Below are 21,367 nucleotides of genomic sequence, written 5' to 3'. Positions count from 1 at the left end.
AAGTAGACTGACTGAACATGAACCAGCCCACTATCCATCATCACTGACAGTGGACAAGTAGTCTGACTGAACATGAACCAGCCCACTATCCATCATCACTGACTGACTGGCTGACAGCAGCGGTGGCTAACTCTGGTCCGCCTGAACAACTCCTCACTTGTCATATCCCGCCCAGCCCCGCCCAGCCCCGTCCAGCCCCGTCCAGCCCCGTCCAGCCCCGCCCAGCCCCGCCCAGCCCCGCCCAGCCCCGTCCAGCCCCGTCCAGCCCCGTCCAGCCCCGTCCAGCCCCGCCCAGCCCCGTCCAGCCCCGTCCAGCCCCGCCCAGCCCAGCCCAGCCCAGCCCCGTCCAGCCCCGCCCAGCCCAGCCCCGTCCAGCCCCGCCCAGCCCCGCCCAGCCCCGCCCAGCCCCGCCCAGCCGGTAGGGGGATCTGGGTTCAGATTGTTCTGGATTGGAAGTTACAGCCTGCCTTGTGGAAGGGCTGGAGCACTGGTTGGTATTAGCTGTATTGATTGACAGTAGAGATCAGATGAGTAGGTTTGTTAACTCTCTAAGGGTGATTGATTAGTAACAGGCCTTTTCTAGTTTCAAGCCCCCATGTAGTGTTTTAATGAGATGTTTGTATCATCACTGTATGTCTAATACATCTCTGTTTATTTCCTGACAATAACATATAGATTGAATACTTTATTTCCTTGTGCCTCCTTGTGCCTCCTTGTGCCTCCTTGTGCCTCCTTGTGCCTCCTTGTGCCTCCTTGTGCCTCCTTGTGCCTCCTTGTGCCTCCTTGTGCCTCCTTGTGCCTCCTTGTGCCTTTTGCCATTGAAATGCTCAGTCTGATTATGTGTGTTGATACAAATGACAATATATATGTGTGTCTGCAGGGGGTGTGTGTGTGTGCACGCCCTCTTCAACACACAGCTAATACTGGGCAGTGTGTGTGTGTGTGTGTGTGTGCGCCCTCTTCAACACACAGCTAATACTGGGCAGTGTGTGTGTGTGTGTGTGTGTGTGCGCCCTCTTCAACACACAGCTAATACTGGGCAGTGTGTGTGTGTGTGTGTGCACCCTCTTCAACACACAGCTAATACTGGGCAGTGTGTGTGTGTGTGTGTGCACGCCCTCTTCAACACACAGCTAATACTGGGCAGTGTGTGTGTGTGTGTGTGTGTGTGCGCCCTCTTCAACACACAGCTAATAGTGGGCAGTGTGTGTGTGTGTGTGTGTGCACGCCCTCTTCAACACACAGCTAATAGTGGGCAGTGTGTGTGTGTGTGTGTGTGTGCACGCCCTCTTCAACACACAGCTAATAGTGGGCAGTGTGTGTGTGTGTGTGTGTGCACGCCCTCTTCAACACACAGCTAATAGTGGGCAGTGTGTGTGTGTGTGTGTGTGCACGCCCTCTTCAACACACAGCTAATAGTGGGCAGTGTGTGTGTGTGTGTGTGTGTGTGTGCGCCCTCTTCAACACACAGCTAATAGTGGGCAGTGTGTGTGTGTGTGTGTGTGTGTGTGTGTGCGCGCCCTCTTCAACACACAGCTAATAGTGGGCAGTGTGTGTGTGTGTGTGTGTGTGCGCGCCCTCTTCAACACACAGCTAATAGTGGGCAGTGTGTGTGTGTTGGGGTAGATAAGCTGAGTTACTTTACTTCCTTCCAACGTAATGTAGAGGGACAGACAGGACCAACGTAATGTAGAGGGACAGACAGGACCAACGTAATGTAGAGGGACAGACAGGACCAACGTAATGTAGAGGGACAGACAGGACCAACGTAATGTAGAGGGACAGACAGGACCAACGTAATGAAGAGGGACAGACCAGAGGATTAGGGTCTATGACTGGGCAGCAGACAGTGGGTGGGGAGAGAAGTGTCAGACAGGGTAGTGATCCACCACTTCCTAGCTACCTTAGAGAGAGGACACCATCTACCTCAGGGTTAGGATGCAACTCCCTTGACATGCAGAATTCCAAATGGACTCCTATAGTCCCAGCCCCCAGTCTCAGCCCCCAGTCACCAGCCCCCAGTCCCAAGCCCCCAGTCCTCAGTCCCCAATCCCCAGTCTCAGCCCCAGCCAACGTAAGAGTCCTGTCCAGGGGGTGAACTTGTACATCAAGCTGCCTCACATTACAAAAACAAGACAGGCTCCTGCCCGATGGACCGTTGAGGCTCAGACTAAAGCTTAGTTACTTACTACTGACTAACACGACCATATGGGTTTACAGCATGTGTCCACCCACGCCCCCTCCTCTTCACTCGCCTCTTAAATGGTCTAATTGGCCTGGGCCAATCCTCCAGGTCTCCCAATTAGACCTGTCCAGCCTACCAGGAACAGATCAACTGGCCTGGGCCAATCCTCCAGGTCTCCCTATTAGACCTGCCCAGCCTACCAGGAACAGATAAACTGGCCTGGGCCAATTCTCCAGGTCTCCCTATTAGACCTGCCCAGCCTACCAGGAACAGATAAACTGGCCTGGGCCAATCCTCCAGGTCTCCCTATTAGACCTGCCCAGCCTACCAGGAACAGATAAACTGGCCTGGGCCAATCCTCCAGGTCTCCCTATTAGACCTGTCCAGCCTACCAGGAACAGAAACTGGCATAGGGTGAAGAAGGGGGTCAGAGACCAGCCAGTCAGAGGAGGAGCTACACCCCCCTGACCCACCAACCCACTGCAGAGGGCAGACTCCTTCATGGGTCATTATCCCACTGCAGAGGGCAGACACCTTCATGGGTTATTATCCCACTGTAGAGGGCAGACTCCTTCATGGGTCATTATCCCACTGCAGAGGGCAGACTCCTTCATGGGTCATTATCCCACTGCAGAGGGCAGACTCCTTCATGGGTTATTATCCCATTGCAGAGGGCAGACTCCTTCATGGGTCATTATCCCACTGCAGAGGGCAGACTCCTTCATGGGTTATTATCCCACTGCAGAGGGCAGACTCCTTCATGGGTCATTATCCCACTGCAGAGGGCAGACTCCTTCATGGGTTATTATCCCACTGCAGAGGGCAGACTCCTTCATGGGTCATTATCCCACTGTAGAGGGCAGACTCCTTCATGGGTCATTATCCCACTGCAGAGGGCAGACTCCTTCATGGGTCATTATCCCACTGCAGAGGGCAGACTCCTTCATGGGTCATTATCCCACTGCAGAGGGCAGACTCCTTCATGGGTCATTATCCCACTGCAGAGGGCAGACTCCTTCATGGATCATTATCCCACTGCAGAGGGCAGACTCCTTCATGGATCATTATCCCACTGCAGAGGGCAGACTCCTTCATGGATCCTTATCCCACTGCAGAGGGCAGACTCCTTCATGGATCATTATCCCACTGCAGAGGGCAGACTCCTTCATGGGTTATTATCCCACTGCATAGGGCAGACTCCTTCATGGGTCATTATCCCACTGCAGAGGGCAGACTCCTTCATGGGTCATTATCCCACTGCAGAGGGCAGACTCCTTCATGGGTCATTATCCCACTGTAGAGGGCAGACTCCTTCATGGGTCATTATCCCACTGTAGAGGGCAGACACCTTCATGGGTCATTATCCCACTGCAGAGGGCAGACTCCTTCATGGGTCATTATCCCACTGCAGAGGGCAGACTCCTTCATGGGTCATTATCCCACCAAGTTATCTGGATATATTCAGTGTTGAGGAGACAGTGATAGACTCTTCTGTCAGCGAATGTGTTCTTGTGTCAGTGGTGTGTATTGGGGTGTTGACAGACCTGACCTACGGTACAAAGTGAGAGATATCTGAGCAAGTTATGTTCAACTACACTCTGTCCTCTGTGTGATAAGTCCATCTGTACTCGTCTGCTCTCCTAAAGCTCTTTAGTAAAAGCAAAGAGTGAGCAAACACACACACACTTCCATTGTCCTTCAGATCTTTTATAGTGAACTGTCTATCACTCCACCAGAGGTACACAGTGCTCCATCTCTGCTCTGATTAGGACCCAGCTGTCGATTGTACTGCTGCTCTGCTCTGATTAGGACCCAGGCGTTGATTGTACTGCTGCTCTGCTCTGATTCGGACCCAGGCGTTGATTGTACTGCTGCTCTGCAACACACCTCTCTGTCTGAGTCCCAAACAACACCCTATTCCCTCTGGTCTAAAGAAGTGCACTATGTAGGGAACAGGATACCGTTTGGGAAACATCCTCACTCCTGAGGCTGTGCCAGGGGTTGCAGACCAGATGATAAGACTGGCTGTGTGACTGCTACGATGTCAGGATGAGAAATATCATCTCTTTCTTTAAATGAGACGGCACAAAGGAGACAGAGCAGGAGGCTGGTGACTGGCTGCCTAGACCTGGAGAGGAGAGGGAGAGGAGAGAGTGAGAGTGAGAGCAGGAGGCTGGTGACTGGCTGCCTAGACCTGGAGAGGAGAGGGAGAAGAGTGGGAGGAGAGGAGAGAGTGAGAGCAGGAGGCTGGTGACTGGCTGCCTAGACCTAGAGAGGAGAGGGAGAGGAGTGGGAGGAGAGGAGAGAGTGAGAGCAGGAGGCTGGTGACTGGCTGCCTAGACCTGGAGAGGAGAGGGAGAAGAGTGGGAGGAGAGGAGAGAGTGAGAGCAGGAGGCTGGTGACTGGCTGCCTAGACCTAGAGAGGAGAGGGAGAGGAGTGGGAGGAGAGGAGAGAGTGAGAGCAGGAGGCTGGTGACTGGCTGCCTAGACCTGGAGAGGAGAGGGAGAGGAATGGGAGGAGAGGAGAGAGTGAGAGCAGGAGAAAGAGAGAGCGAGGTGAGGAACAGATGACAGAGGAGAGAAGAGAAGAACAAGCCACAGAACCAGATTAGAGGAGAAGAAGAATAGAACACTCACTGGATAGGGCCTTCTCATAGCTCTTCCCCATGGCAACGAAGTTCCGCAAGCAGGGGTTGAACTGTTCCATGATGGACTGAAAGAGAGAGAAGGGAGGGGAGTTTGTTAGAGGAGAAACAGACAACGACAGTAGAACAAGCTGGCATACTACTAGAGTGGCCATAAACACACACACACACACACACACACACACACACACACACACACACACACACACACACAGGCTTGCCCACTTGCTTGCCCACACACATAATAAACAATCGTAGGGACACAGCACTTCTCAATTTCTAGAATAACCATGTTGAATCAATAGTCCACCTACAGTGCTTTTCAACATGTTCTGTTATCAATGACTGTAGCAGGGGAGGAGAGGAATATGGAGGAGAGGGAGGACCATTGATTATGTAGGTGGAATGAGAGAGAGAGACTGCAGAGGACTGAAATAATGCCATGGTCTTTCTGCATAGTATTACATGGAAAGCACAGTGGAGGCTGCTAAGAGGAGGACAGCTGGAACGGAGTAAATGGGATGGCATCAAACAAGCGGAATCCCATTCCCCTCATTCATCTCCAGCCATTACAACGAGCCCCTCCTCCCCAAGATGCCACCCACCCCCTGTGATGGAAACAGAGGTGTGTGTGGATAAGGAATAACAATGTCCACTATATATACACAGAATAACATGCCCAGTCTTCTCTCTACAATGACAATGCAACCATTACTACAAACACGGAACAGGCTTGACATCTCCCATCCACACCTCCTCTCCCTCCCTCGCGCTCTCCCTCCCTCGCGCTCTCCCTCCCTCGCGCTCTCCCTCCCTCGCGCTCTCCCTCCCTCGCGCTCTCCCTCCCTCGCGCTCTCCCTCCCTCCCTCGCGCTCTCCCTCCCTCCCTCGCGCTCTCCCTCCCTCCCTCCCTCGCGCTCTCCCTCCCTCCCTCCCTCGCGCTCTCCCTCCCTCCCTCCCTCGCGCTCTCCCTCCCTCGCGCTCTCCCTCCCTCCCTCCCTCCCTCGCGCTCTCCCTCCCTCGCGCTCTCCCTCCCTCGCGCTCTCCCTCCCTCCCTCCCTTGCGCTCTCCCTCCCTCGCGCTCTCCCTCCCTCCCTCCCTCGCGCTCTCCCTCCCTCCCTCCCTCCAGGGTTTCTTCCAATTAGTCCAGTCCCAGTCTGACAGGTGTGTAAAGACAGCTACTCCAAGCAGTCCCCCTGCTTCCTCAGTCCCTGTCCAGGTACAGTGTACTGTACCTTACTCTGCTGTACTTCTCCAATTATAATACCCTGCAATGGTACCAATGTGTTCCAGGGTGAAAAATCCTTCAGTATCTGCACACCATAATGTGTAAACCACTACAGTTTGGCAAGTCATTTGTGATTCCCTACATCTCTGTGTAGCCTGTTAAACCAAGGTTGGTGCAGTCGCTCTTCAGGTCCACTAACTCCCTCCCTGGGCACTGATTGGCTGACACCAGTTCCCTGGGCACTGATTGGCTGACACCAGAGGTCACCTTCCTGGTTCTGCCAAACTTTCTGAACGTTCAGTAAAACTGGGTCTGGGGGGGACGGACTGGAGGAGAGACTTATCGGGACGGAGCAAAACAGTGCACAGGGCCAGGAGTGGTGGCTCAGCGTTATCAGCATCTGCAGCAAACAGACACTCACGCATGCAGACAGGTGCACACACACACACACACACTAGAGGTTGACCGATTAAGTGGAATGGCCGATTTCAAGTTGTTTTCATAACAATCGGAAATCTGTATTTTTGGTCGCCGATTTGCCGATTTTGAAATGTATTTTTAACCTTTATTTAACCAGGCAAGTCAGTTAAGAACACATTCTTATTTACAATGACGGCCTGGGAACAGTGGGATAACTACCTGTTCAGGGGCAGAACGACAGATTTGTACCTTGTCAGCTCGGAGGATCCATTCTTGCAACCTTACAGTTAACTAGTCCAAGGCAATAAAGACCTGCCTCTCTCTCGTTGCACTCCACAAGGAGACTGCCTGTTACGCGACTACAGTAAGCCAAGGTAAGTTGCTAGCTAGCATTAAACTTATCTTATAAAAAACAAGCAATCATAATCACTAGTTAACTACACATGGTTAATGATATTACTAGATATTATCTAGCGTGTCCTGTGTTGCATATAATCTGACTGAGCATACAAGTATCTAAGTATCTGACTGAGCAGCAGCAGGCGCGTAAACATTCATTCAAACAGCACTTTCGTACGTTTTGCCAGCAGCTCTTCGTTGTGCGTCAAGCATTGCCCTGTTTATGACTTCAAGCCTATCAACTCCCGAGATGAGGCTGGTGTAACCGAAGTGAAATGGCTAGTTAGCGCGCGCTAAAAGTGTTTCAAACGTCACTCGCTCTGAGCCTTCTAGTAGTTGTTCCCCTTGCTCTGCATGGGTAACGCTGCTTCGATGGTGGCTGTTGTCATTGTGTTGCTGGTTCGAGCCCAGGGAGGAGTGAGGAGAGGGACAGAAGCTATACTGTTACACTGGCAATACTAAAGTGCCTATAAGAACATCCAATAGTCAAAGGTTAATGAAATACAAATGGTATAGAGGGAAATAGTCCTATAATAACTACAACCTAAAACTTCTTACCTGGGAATATTGAAGACTCATGTTAAAAGGAACCAACAGCTTTCATATGTTCTCATGTTCTGAGCAAGGAAATGAAACGTTAGCTTTCTTACATGGCACATATTGCACTTTTACTTTCTTCTCCAACACTTTGTTTTTGCATTATTTAAACCAAATTGAACATGTTTCATTATTTACTTGAGGCTAAATTGATTTTATTGATGTATTAAGTTAAAATAAGTGTTCGTTCAGTATTGTTGTAATTGTCATTATTACAAATAAATACATTTTAAAAAATTGGCCGATTAATCGGTATCAGTATTTTTGGTCCTCCAATAATTGGTATCGGTGTTGAAAAATCATAATCGGTCGACCTCTAACACACACACACACACACACACACAGACAGAGAGCATCAGAGTGAGTATCAAGCTAACTGATTTTATAATGCCCTTTTTCACAAAGTGCTTATACAGAACACATGAAGTAGAATAGATAGGAAGATAACGACTGCTGCTGCTGAAACACAGCCCTGCCTGAGAGCACTAGATCTAACAGTACGGCAAACAGACATCTTCACAGGCAGACGAAGGTTGATGTATTCAATGAAATGGAGAGCCAGAGGCAATTAGATGGGTTCCATGCAGAAAACAGATGTTCAGCAAAGAGAGTGGGGACCATCTTACAGGGATCATCGTCTCAGGTAGACCGAGACATCGAGATGTTACAGTAAGGTGAAGGATCCTCCTCACAGGGAGATCAAGGTTGATACTCTATATTGTTATTTCATGCAAGCAGGAATAATGCTGCAGGTAGAACACAGATGGAATTATAACGCTGCAGGTAGAACACAGATGGAATTATAATGCTGCAGGTAGAACACACAGATGGAATTATAATGCTGCAGGTAGAACGCAGATGGAATTATAATGCTGCAGGTAGAACACAGATGGAATTATAATGCTGCAGGTAGAACGCAGATGGAATTATAATGCTGCAGGTAGAACACAGATGGAATTATAACGCTGCAGGTAGAACGCAGATGGAATTATAATGGTGCAGGTAGAACACAGATGGAATTATAACGCTGCAGGTAGAACGCAGATGGAATTATAATGCTGCAGGTAGAACACACAGATGGAATTGTAATGCTGCAGGTAGAACACAGATGGAATTATAATGCTGCAGGTAGAACGCAGATGGAATTATAATGCTGCAGGTAGAACACAGATGGAATTATAACGCTGCAGGTAGAACACAGATGGAATTATAACGCTGCAGGTAGAACACAGAGATGGAATTATAATGCTGCAGGTAGCACACACAGATGGAATTATAATGCTGCAGGTAGAACACACAGAGAATTGTAATGCTGCAGGTAGAACACAGATGGAATTGTAATTCTGCAGGTAGAACACAGATGGAATTATAATGCTGCAGGTAGAACGCAGATGGAATTATAATGCTGCAGGTAGAACGCAGATGGAATTATAACGCTGCAGGTAGAACACAGATGGAATTATACTGCTGCAGGTAGAACACAGATGGAATTATAATGCTGCAGGTAGAACGCAGATGGAATTATAATGCTGCAGGTAGAACACACAGAGAATTGTAATGCTGCAGGTAGAACACACAGATGGAATTGTAATGCTGCAGGTAGAACACAGATGGAATTATAATGCTGCAGGTAGAACACAGATGGAATTATAATGCTGCAGGTAGAACACAGATGGAATTATAATGCTGCAGGTAGAACACAGATGGAATTATAATGCTGCAGGTAGAACGCAGATGGAATTATAATGCTGCAGGTAGAACACACAGATGGAATTATAATGCTGCAGGTAGAACGCAGATGGAATTATAATACTGCAGGTAGAACACAGATGTATGTCTGTTTTATGTCAGAGACACACTATTATACTAATTGGTTTAGAGTCTTACTCAAAGTCCCCATAGAGCAGAGGTCTACAGAGGTAACCAGCCAAAATTCCATCTCTGTGTGTGTAAATGAGAGATCTTTACTGTTTAACTATACAGTTGTTGACAATAAGGGGGGCACACAGATGTAATGACATGAAACACAGGGACTAAACTCAGCAAAAAAAGGACCCTGTCTTTCAAAGATAATTTGTAAAAATCAAATAACTTCACTGTAAAGTGTTTAAACACTGTTTCCCATGCTTGTTCAATGAACCGTAAACAATGTATGAACATGCACCTGTGGAATGGTCGTTAAGACACTAACAGTTTACAGACGGTAGGCAATTAAGGTCACAGTTATGAAAACTTAGGACACTAAAGAGGTCTTTCTACTGACTCTGAAAGACACCAAAAGAAAGATGCCCAGGGTCCCTGCTCATCTGCGTGAACGTGCCTTAGGCATGCTGCAAGGAGGCATGAGGACTGCAGATGTGGCCAGGGGAAAGAAATGGCAATGTCTGTACTATGAGACATCTAAGACAGCGCTACAGAGAGACAGGACGGACAGCTGATCGTCCTCGCAGTGGCAGACCACGTGTAACCACACCTGCACAAGATCGGTAGATCCGAACATCACACCTGCGGGACAGGTACAGGATGGCAACAACAACTGCCCGAGTTACATCAGGAACCCACAATCCCTCCATCAGTGCTCAGACTGTCCGTAATAGGCTGAGAGAGGCTGGACTGAGGGCTTGTAGGCCTGTTGTAAGGCAGGTCCTCACCAGACATCACTGGCAACAACGTCACGTATGGGCACAAACCCACGGTCGCCGGACCAGACAGGACTGGCAAAAAAGTGCTCTTCACTGACGAGTCGCGGTTGTGTCTCACCAGGGGTTATGGTCAGATTCGCGTTTATTGTCAAAGGAATGAGCGTTACACAGAGGTTTGTACTCTGGAGCGGGATCGATTTGGAGGTGGAGGGTCCGTCATGGTCTGGGGCGGTGTGTCACAGTATCATCGGACTGAGCTTGTTGTCATTGCAGTCAATCTCAATGCTGTGCGTTACAGGGAAGACATCCTCCTCCCTCATGTGGTACCCTTCCTGCAGGCTCATCCTGACATGACCCTCCAGCATGACAATGCCACCAGTCATACTGCTCATTATGTGTGTGATTTCCTGCAAGACAGGAATGTCAGTGTTCTGCCATGGCCAGTGAAGAGCCCGGATCTCAATACCATTGAGCACGTCTGGGACCTGTTGGATCGGAGGGTGAGGGCTAAGGCCATTTCCCCCAGAAATGTCCGGGAACTTGCAGGTGCCTTGGTGGAAGAGTGAGGTAACATCTAACAGCAAGAACTGGCAAATCTGGTGCAGTCCATGAGGAGGAGATGCACTGCAGTACTTAATGCAGCTGGTGGCCACACCAGACACTGACTGTTACTTTTGATTTTGACCCCCCCCCCCTTTGTTCAGGAACACATTATTCCATTTCTGTTAGTCACATGTCTGTGGACCTTGTTTAGTTTATGTCTCAGTTGTTGAATCTTGTTCATACAAATATTTACACATGTTAAGTTTGCTGAAAATAAACACAGTTGACAGTGAGAGAACATTTCTTTTTTTGCTGAGTTTATAATGACATGAAAATAAGTGATTCCAGTACATTGCAACCAGCTGATGAGGACCTGGGGAAATCACCTCACAATCACAACAACATACTCCAGTCCCTCAAAAATACGTGACAGTTCCCCTCTGAGGAAGATAAAACCACAACACCCCCCCACAGGGGACCTGCTAATGTTTGTTCCTCTCTGTCTCTGTCCGTCTCTGTCCTCTTTCCGTCTCTGTCCCTCTCTGTTCTTATGTAAGGCATTGAGAGGAAACCTGACACACACACAGCTTTGTAAACAGTGGTAGAGTGTTGTTGACTGGTAGGATGATTACATAAAGCAGAGTCCACTGCAGTCCAGCAGGTCACCAGCATGCTGGCTCCCAGAGAGACACACACACGCTCCCAGAGAGACACACACGCTCCCAGAGAGACACACACACGCTCCCAGAGAGACACACACACATACTCCCAGAGAGAAGGCATGGTCTCCCCTACCCACCCGGTCTCCCCTACCACCCCGCCTCCCCTACCACCCGCCTCTCCTACCACCCGCCTCCCCTACCACCCGCCTCCCCTACCACCCGGTCTATCCTACCACCCGGTCTATCCTACCACCCGGTCTATCCTACCACCCGGTCTATCCTACCACCCGGTCTATCCTACCACATTGTCTCCCCTACCACCCGCCTCCCCTACCACCATTTCCTGCTGTACTGTGTAAAATAATAAAGACAGGATTCAGATCTCCTTAAAGAACATCCACTAAAGCGTGATTGACAGAGACACAGGTGGTGCACCAACTCCATAAGTACATAGTAAGAGGGTTGAGAATCTCAACATGGCTGTGTGACGACAGCTGGGGGCTTTGAGAGTGTCTGGGGGTCCAGTCAAACTAGACTCTCTCACAGTTCAGAACAACAACAGTGTTAGTTTACACTATGTATCAGCCTACACTAGATCTGTTGATGTAGCACAACATACCACGCATATTACGTCCATGTAAGAAACACTTTGAAAAGTCTCCCTCTCTCTCACTCCATCCTCTCTCTCCTTGTTGTGTGAGCTAATTGGAAAATGGGGCACTGAGAAGGGCACTGAGAAGAAAGTGTGTATGTCAGGGTTATTCCTGAGTCTACAGGAGCAGGTCATACTGCTCCGTGCTACATCAACATCTCCAATTAAGTCACATACAAGAAGCAAGAGAACACACCCCCCTACAGTTAATACAGAACACACCCCCCTACAGTAAAGACAGAACACACCCCCTACAGTAAAGACAGAACACACCCCCTACAGTAAAGACAGAACACACCCCCTACAGTAAAGACAGAACACACCCCCCTACAGTAAATACAGAACACACCCCCCTACAGTAAAGACAGAACACACCCCCCTACAGTAAATACAGAACACACCCCCTACAGTAAAGACAGAACACACCCCCTACAGTAAAGACAGAACACACCCCCTACAGTAAAGACAGAACACACCCCCTACAGTAAAGACAGAACACACCCCCCTACAGTAAAGACAGAACACACCCCCCTACAGTAAAGACAGAACACACCCCCTACAGTAAAGACAGAACACACACCCCTACAGTAAAGACAGAACACACACCCCTACAGTAAAGACAGAACACACAGTAGAGGTACAGTAGGTGACCTCCTTCAAACAAAGACGTCTTGGTACCTCTGTCTCTCCTCCCTCTCCTGGCTGATGTGATTAACAGACTAGCTGTACGGTTCTCATTACCTCCATGTCCTCTCTCGTCCCCATACATTCCTCTGTGATGACGTAACAGTTCTGCTGTCGTATGATGTCTGTTCATCACACACAAAATAAAATCAGTGGTTTGGGGGCTTCTTGTGAACCAGATCAACTACTGTGTGTTCGTGTGTACACTGCTGTGTGAGTCAGTCACCTGGATGGGGGGGGGGGGGGGGGGGGGGGGGGGGGGTACATTGTCTTACATGTCAGTTGTGATTGTGAGGTGATTTCCCCAGGTCCTCATCAGCTGGTTGCAATATAATGGAATCACTTATTTTCATGACATTATAAACTCTGTGGGGATGCTGTGGTGGTGAATATAGGGGTGAGTGTGTGTGTGTGTGTGTGTGTGAGTGTGTGTGTGTGTATGTGCATCTGCGTGTGTCTGTGCGTCCTTGACTGTGGGCTAATGTGTGTGAGAAGAGAGGCGTGCAGAGTGGGTACAGGAGGATGGAGTCATTTACTACTGATCACAGAGTGGGTACAGGAGGATGGAGTTATTTACTACTGATCATAGAGTGGGTCAATACAGGAGGATGGAGTCATTTACTACTGATCATAGAGTGGGTACAGAGGATGGAGTTATTTACTACTGATCACAGAGTGGGTGAATACAGGAGGATGGAGTCATTTACTACTGATCACAGAGTGGGTGAATACAGGAGGATGGAGTCATTTACTACTGATCACAGAGTGGGTGGATACAGGAGGATGGAGTTATTTACTACTGATCATAGAGTGGGTCAATACAGGAGGATGGAGTCATTTACTACTGATCACAGAGTGGGTGCATACAGGAGGATGGAGTTATTTACTACTGATCACAGAGTGGGTGCATACAGGAGGATGGAGTTATTTACTACTGATCACAGAGTGGGTGGATACAGGAGGATGGAGTTATTTACTACTGATCACAGAGTGGGTGGATACAGGAGGATGGAGTTATTTACTACTGATCACAGAGTGGGTCAATACAGGAGGATGGAGTTATTTACTACTGATCACAGTTAGATGAACGTCCCACAGGTACAAAGAGTCATTTATCTTTAAGAGCCTGACCTCATTTTGTCCGGTTGCTTTACATTGGGAGGTATTTATTTTGACTGGGATGGAAGTGGAAATCATTTATCCTTCTTTATTCTACAAAGAAAATTAAAATAAGACCTCTGCTTCCCCCTCCAGCATCATTCCCCCTTACAGCATCATTCCCCCTCCAGCATCATTCCCCCTTACAGCATCATTCCCCCTTACAGCATCATTCCCCCTTACAGCATCATTCCCCCTTACAGCATCATTCCCCCTCCAGCATCATTCCCCCTTACAGCACTTAAAACGTGCGTGTGCGCGTGCGTGTGTTTGTGTGTGCACGTGCGTGTGTTTGTGTGTGCACGTGCGTGTGTTTGTGTGTGCGCGTGCGTGTGTTTGTGTGTGCGCGTGCGTGTGTTTGTGTGTGCGCGTGCGTGTGTTTGTGTGTGCGCGTGCGTGTGTTTGTGTGTGCGCGTGCGTGTGCGCGTGTGTGATAGTCTTTCTTTATTGTTCTCTGAAAAGACAAGGTCTCCCTCCCTGTTTCTCCTTCCAGCCTCCTCTTTCTTACTGAAACATTTGATCTGGCCTGTTCCATTTCTCTCTCATATGTCCTCTGATTGGCTCCTTTAATTTGAGCCCTCTGAGCTGCTATAATGAATTCAACACTCCCAGGGGCTCTCATGTACAGACACACTGACGGGTGACCTCAGAGAGAGGGAGCGCAAAGGACTATAGAAACTAACAGCCTGCAGACCTCGATTCAAATCACTGCAATCCTTCAACTACTTTTAACGAGCGTCTGCTCTAGTCTGCCAGGTAGAATATTTGTCCATTAAGGATCAGCATCCAGGCAAGCGATAGAGTCAAGTTCTTCATGTTGTTGGCACAAAGAAAACTCATTCTAGAAGCTCAAAAAAAGTCCTAGATTATGAGGAATGTTCCTCTGATATCATAGCAGGCTATCTGCATTGTGTCCCGCCACCCACCAAACCCTCTGTTACGCTACTCTCTGTTCATCATATATGCAGTCACTTGAACCATATCTACATGTACAAACTACCGCAATCAGCCTGACTAACCGGTGTCTGTATGTAGTCTCTCTACTGTATATAGCCTCTACTGCTACTCTGTTCATCATATCTGCATAGTCACTTAACCATATCTACATGTACATACTACCTCAATCAGCCTGACTAACCGGTGTCTGTATGTAGTCTCTCTACTGTATATAGCCTCTACTGCTACTCTGTTCATCATATCTGCATAGTCACTTAACCATATCTACATGTACATACTACCTCAATCAGCCTGACTAACCGGTGTCTGTATGTAGTCTCTCTACTGTATATAGCCTCTACTGCTACTCTGTTCATCATATCTGCATAGTCACTTAACCATATCTACATGTACATACTACCTCAATCAGCCTGACTAACCAGTGTCTGTATGTAGTCTCTCTACTGTATATAGCCTCTACTGCTACTCTGTTCATCATATCTGCATAGTCACTTAACCATATCTACATGTACATACTACCTCAATCAGCCTGACTAACCAGTGTCTGTATGTAGTCTCTCTACTGTATATAGCCTCTACTGCTACTCTGTTCATCATATCTGCATAGTCACTTAACCATATCTACATGTACATACTACCTCAATCAGCCTGACTAACCGGTGTTAGTCAGGCTGATTAAAAAAAAGAAAGTAGCTTCGCTACTGTATACAGCCTGTCTTTTTACTGTTGTTTTATTTCTCTACTTACCCATTGTTCACCTACACCTTTTTTGCACAATTGGTTAGAGCCTGTAAGTAAGCATTTCACGATAAGGTTGTTGTATTCGGCACACGTGACAAATAAACTTTGATTTGATGTCTATTGGTCATTACTAAAGGATGGCACAGGGGAGGACAGAGAGGTCGTTCATTGATCATTTTCTGTCTGTAAGTTGTTGACTACTAGCCTCTAGGGGACTATTGGTAAGAGTTTGTTGCGGGGCCCCGCCCACTTCACATTAAAACATGTTGACAGCGGAAAGAAAAACACCTTCTAAAGTTAATTTCCTGCAATTCTACACATTTTTCCAGAACTTCTGTCATGTTAATATGACATCTGAGTGACAAACAATCAATGGAGGACCCCTGGAGGTCAGGGCCACATTCTGAAATTACACCTGGTGACTATTTTAACTCTCCATAGGATGTCGAGACCTCGACTGAGTTCTTCAAAATAAAAATAGGCCACTTATGTTGCTTGTGCCTGGAGCCGAGCCTGTATTAGTAACTGTTCTGTTATTCCTCCTCCTGCCTGTGACATGGTCCTGTATTAGTAACTGTTCTGTTATTCCTCCTCCTGCCTGTGACATGGTCCTGTATTAGTAACTGTTCTGTTATTCCTCCTCCTGCCTGTGACATGGTCCTGTATTAGTAACTGTTCTGTTATTCCTCCTCCTGCCTGTGACATGGTCCTGTATTAGTAACTGTTCTGTTATTCCTCCTCCTGCCTGTGACATGGTCCTGTATTAGTAACTGTTCTGTTATTCCTCCTCCTGCCTGTGACATGGTCCTGTATTAGTAACTGTTCTGCTATTCCTCCTCCTGCCTGTGACATGGTCCTGTATTAGTAACTGTTCTGTTATTCCTCCTCCTGCCTGTGACATGGTATAGGTCCTGTATTAGTAACTGTTCTGTTATTCCTCCTGCCTGTGACATGGTATAGGTCCTGTATTAGTAACTGTTCTGTTATTCCTCCTCCTGCCTGTGACATGGTATAGGTCCTGTATTAGTAACTGTTCTGTTATACCTCCTGCCTGTGACATGGTATAGGTCCTGTATTAGTAACTGTTCTGCTATTCCTCCTCCTGCCTGTGACATGGTATAGGTCCTGTATTAGTAACTGTTCTGTTATACCTCCTGCCTGTGACATGGTATAGGTCCTGTATTAGTAACTGTTCTGTTATACCTCCTGCCTGTGACATGGTATAGGTCCTGTATTAGTAACTGTTCTGCTATTCCTCCTCCTGCCTGTGACATGGTATAGGTCCTGTATTAGTAACTGTTCTGTTATTCCTCCTCCTGCCTGTGACATGGTCCTGTATTAGTAACTGTTCTGTTATTCCTCCTCCTGCCTGTGACATGGTCCTGTATTAGTAACTGTTCTGTTATTCCTCCTCCTGTGACATGGTATAGGTCCTGTATTAGTAACTGTTCTGTTATACCTCCTCCTGCCTGTGACATGGTATAGGTCCTGTATTAGTAACTGTTCTGTTATTCCTCCTCCTGCCTGTGACATGGTATAGGTCCTGTATTAGTAACTGTTCTGTTATTCCTCCTCCTGCCTGTGACATGGTATAGGTCCTGTATTAGTAACTGTTCTGTTATTCCTCCTCCTGCCTGTGACATGGTATAGGTCCTGTATTAGTAACTGTTCTGTTATACCTCCTACCTGTGACATGGTATAGGTCCTGTATTAGTAACTGTTCTGTTATACCTCCTCCTGCCTGTGACATGGTATAGGTCCTGTATTAGTAACTGTTCTGTTATACCTCCTGCCTGTGACATGGTATAGGTCCTGTATTAGTAACTGTTCTGTTATACCTCCTCCTGCCTGTGACATGGTATAGGTCCTGTATTAGTAACTGTTCTGTTATACCTCCTGCCTGTGACATGGTCCTGTATTAGTAACTGTTCTGTTATACCTCCTGCCTGTGAAATGGTATAGGTCCTGTATTAGTAACTGTTCTGTTATACCTCCTGCCTGTGACATGGTATAGGTCCTGTATTAGTAACTGTTCTGTTATACCTCCTGCCTGTGACATGGTATAGGTCCTGTATTAGTAACTGTTCTGTTATACCTCCTCCTGCCTGTGACATGGTCCTGTATTAGTAACTGTTCTGTTATACCTCCTGCCTGTGACATGGTCCTGTATTAGTAACTGTTCTGTTATACCTCCTGCCTGTGACATGGTATAGGTCCTGTATTAGTAACTGTTCTGTTATTCCTCCTGCCTGTGACATGGTATAGGTCCTGTATTAGTAACTGTTCTGTTATACCTCCTCCTGCCTGTGACATGGTATAGGTCCTGTATTAGTAACTGTTCTGTTATACCTCCTGCCTGTGACATGGTATAGGTCCTGTATTAGTAACTGTTCTGTTATACCTCCTGCCTGTGACATGGTATAGGTTCTGTATTAGTAACTGTTCTGTTATACCTCCTGCCTGTGCCACATTATTCAGTCAGATACTGTTGTTCCATGTCCTGGATGTTTGGGGTGGACAGGCTTGGTGAGCAGGGAGGCAGACAGCAGCTCAGTGTTGGGAGTGGACAGGCTTGGTGAGCAGGGAGGCAGACAGCAGCTCAGTGTTGGGAGTGGACAGGCTTGGTGAGCAGGGAGGCAGACAGCAGCTCAGTGTTGGGAGTGGACAGGCTTGGTGAGCAGGGAGGCAGACAGCAGCTCAGTGTTGGGAGTGGACAGGCTTGGTGAGCAGGGAGGCAGACATCAGCTCAGTGTTGGGAGTGGACAGGCTTGGTGAGCAGGGAGGCAGACAGCAGCTCAGTGTTGGGAGTGGACAGGCTTGGTGAGCAGGGAGGCAGACAGCAGCTCAGTGTTGGGAGTGGACAGGCTTGGTGAGCAGGGAGGCAGACAGCAGCTCAGTGTTGGGAGTGGACAGGCTTGGTGAGCAGGGAGGCAGATGGAGATGATCTGAATCTACTCCTCTACATCACCAACATCTGCGCATTTCTACATTTTGTAGTAAGAAAGATAAAGGAAGACGAGTGTTTCCAATGACATGATCAACCAATTAGTAGACAATGCCTCTTCATAATTGGTTAAAATTCCAATGCACACCGATGATGTCATTAGAAACATGCATCCTCCTCCATACTATATAGAAACACACAATGTTGGAGTGGTGCTGAAGACTATGAAGTAGAAACATTTAGAAATGGGCAGAGAGAGATGGCAGAGAGAGAGAGAGATGGCAGAGAGAGAGAGAGATGGCAGAGAGAGAGATGGCAGAGAGAGAGATGGCAGAGAGAGAGATGGCAGAGAGAGAGATGGCAGAGAGAGATGGCAGAGAGAAAGAGATGGCAGAGAGAGAGAGATGGCAGAGAGAGAGAGATGGCAGAGAGAGAGAGATGGCAGAGAGAGAGAGAGATGGCAGAGAGAGAGAGAGATGGCAGAGAGAGATGGCAGAGAGAGAGAGAGATGGCAGAGAGAGAACACACTATTTAACCATTAGTACAGAGATGTCTCCGGCAGGTGATGGTGATATCTCTCTCTCATAGTAATCTATTAGCTAGAGGCTCAGGTAGTGAGAAGGAAGCCTCTCTCCTGCCATAAACAGCCCTCCTCAACATCCTCCCTCTGTCAGGCTGCAGTACCAACACTCACTACCAGATGATCGTTGGCTGGAGGGGGACGGCTGTATGATCACCTCAGTTTGTTTATGGAGTACTACTAACCCTTCACACACACACACACACACACCTCCTGGAACAACCACAGTGCTCAGTTAGAACGCAACAACAAAGCGCTGGTTGGTTTCTATGGCAACAGTGATCTGGACAGTAAGGGCTGCTGCTTAATGGGCTCCAGTTTGTCCCTAATTCACTCTCTCTGAGCTGCTAACTATTACCAACTGAAGACATTCATAAATTAGTTATTTTTGTTCAAAACATCCCTCGCTGGAGAACACAGAATGCGTCCCAAATTGCACCCTAATTCCCTATGTATGGTTCTGGTCAAAAGTAGTGTACTAGTGTGCCCTTTGGGACGCAAACCTAGTGTGTTCAGAATGTCCTGCAGTTCTTCTGTGCTGTGTTGACGTATTGAGAATCACACAGAAAGAGGTTTCTGTGCTGTGTTGAGCTGTGAATGTCAAAGCAGGTCCATAAAGGATGTGATGCCGGTGTTCCTTTGACCCAACACGGATACAGATTACCCAGTAGCTGTAGCAGTCATCAAATCAACACGTGTACACAATCAACAGTTCTGTCAACCTCAGTTAGCTGATTTCATGAGGTTTGAAAAGAGGATTTTCTGACTTTACTTACGAGCCCTTCCCCAACAATGTAGTATTATAAAAATACCACAAGAATGAAGCTATATACATGGAGTATCAGTACCAGAACAGCAGCTGACCGGAGCTAGCAACAGCCAGACCTGTTATAGCAGGTGAAAGCTAGCCTCTGCAGAGTCTCCAACAGCCAGACCTGTTAAAGCTAGCCTCTGCAGAGTCTCCAACAGCCAGACCTGTTAAAGCTAGCCTCTGCAGAGTCTCCAACAGCCAGACCTGTTAAAGCAGGTAAAAGCTAGCCTCTGCAGAGTCTCCAAAAGCCAGACCTGTTAAAGCTAGCCTCTGCAGTCTCTCCAACAGCCAGACCTGTTAAAGCTAGCCTCTGCAGAGTCTCCAACAGCCAGACCTGTTAAAGCAGGTAAAAGCTAGCCTCTGCAGAGTCTCCAACAGCCAGACCTGTTATAGCAGGTGAAAGCTAGCCTCTGCAGAGTCTCCAACAGCCAGACCTGTTAAAGCTAGCCTCTGCAGAGTCTCCAACAGCCAGACCTGTTAAAGCTAGCCTCTGCAGAGTCTCCAACAGCCAGACCTGTTAAAGCAGGTAAAAGCTAGCCTCTGCAGAGTCTCCAAAAGCCAGACCTGTTAAAGCTAGCCTCTGCAGAGTCTCCAACAGCCAGACCTGTTAAAGCTAGCCTCTGCAGAGTCTCCAACAGCCAGACCTGTTATAGCAGGTGAAAGCTAGCCTCTGCAGAGTCTCCAACAGCCAGACCTGTTAAAGCTAGCCTCTGCAGAGTCTCCAACAGCCAGACCTGTTAAAGCAGGTGAAAGCTAGCCTCTGCAGAGTCTCCAACAGCCAGACCTGTTAAAGCAGGTAAAAGCTAGCCTCTGCAGAGTCTCCAACAGCCAGACATGTTATAGCAGGTGAAAGCTAGCCTCTGCAGAGTCTCCAACAGCCAGACCTGTTATAGCAGGTGAAAGCTAGCCTCTGCAGAGTCTCCAACAGCCAGACCTGTTAAAGCTAGCCTCTGCAGAGTCTCCAACAGCCAGACCTGTTAAAGCAGGTGAAAGCTAGCCTCTGCAGAGTCTCCAACAGCCAGACCTGTTAAAGCAGGTAAAAGCTAGCCTCTGCAGAGTCTCCAACAGCCAGACCTGTTATAGCAGGTGAAAGCTAGCCTCTGCAGAGTCTCCAACAGCAGATGTTCCAGTTGAGAGGAAATGGAAGGAGAGCCTGTAAGTTCTGCATTTGTCCATTAACAAGGTAACACTACACCTCCACATTTACTGGATTGGTTGAATAGTGCAGAAGATAACCTCCCCAGATGTTTTAAATTCTCTCAAAACCAGTATGTAGGGGATCTAGTTTATTTCACGCCTGCTACTGTACGTTAGCCTTGCAGTCACCTGGAAGCTTCTGCTTGGTTGGACTGGGTAGGTGTGACTGTAACCACAACTTCCTAGCGACAAAAAACACAGAAAAGCCCATTAAAAGCCTTGCAGTGAACGGGAAGAGTACTGCAGGGTCACCTGGGTAGGTGGGTGTGACCAGAGACAGACCACAGCTAGCTAGCCACAGAGCAGGCCAGCCTAAAGGTGAG

General features: G+C 48.0%; 1 protein-coding gene across 9 annotated transcripts in view; it reads right to left on the bottom strand.

Annotated features, from left to right (window-relative positions):
* LOC116372112 (brain-specific angiogenesis inhibitor 1-associated protein 2-like) overlaps nt 1-21,367 on the bottom strand; it is a 141,484-nt gene that overhangs the window by 94,401 nt on the left and 25,716 nt on the right. For 8 of the 9 annotated variants that reach the window (XR_004209121.1, XM_031821208.1, XM_031821206.1 and 5 more), the window contains exon 2: nt 4,823-4,898. The exons of the other annotated variant lie outside the window; for it this stretch is intronic. Coding sequence is in view for 7 of the 8 variants with exons in the window: in XM_031821208.1 (XP_031677068.1) it covers nt 4,823-4,898 (76 nt within the window). In the remaining variant the exon portion in view is untranslated. The remainder of the gene's footprint in view (nt 1-4,822; nt 4,899-21,367) is intronic. 9 annotated transcript variants of the gene reach the window in all.

The sequence above is a fragment of the Oncorhynchus kisutch genome, unplaced genomic scaffold, assembly GCF_002021735.2.
Source record: "Oncorhynchus kisutch isolate 150728-3 unplaced genomic scaffold, Okis_V2 scaffold3923, whole genome shotgun sequence".
Lineage (NCBI taxonomy): Eukaryota > Metazoa > Chordata > Actinopteri > Salmoniformes > Salmonidae > Oncorhynchus > Oncorhynchus kisutch.
Note: the sequence above shows the minus strand (reverse complement) of the source record. Positions and strands in the feature narration are given on the sequence as shown.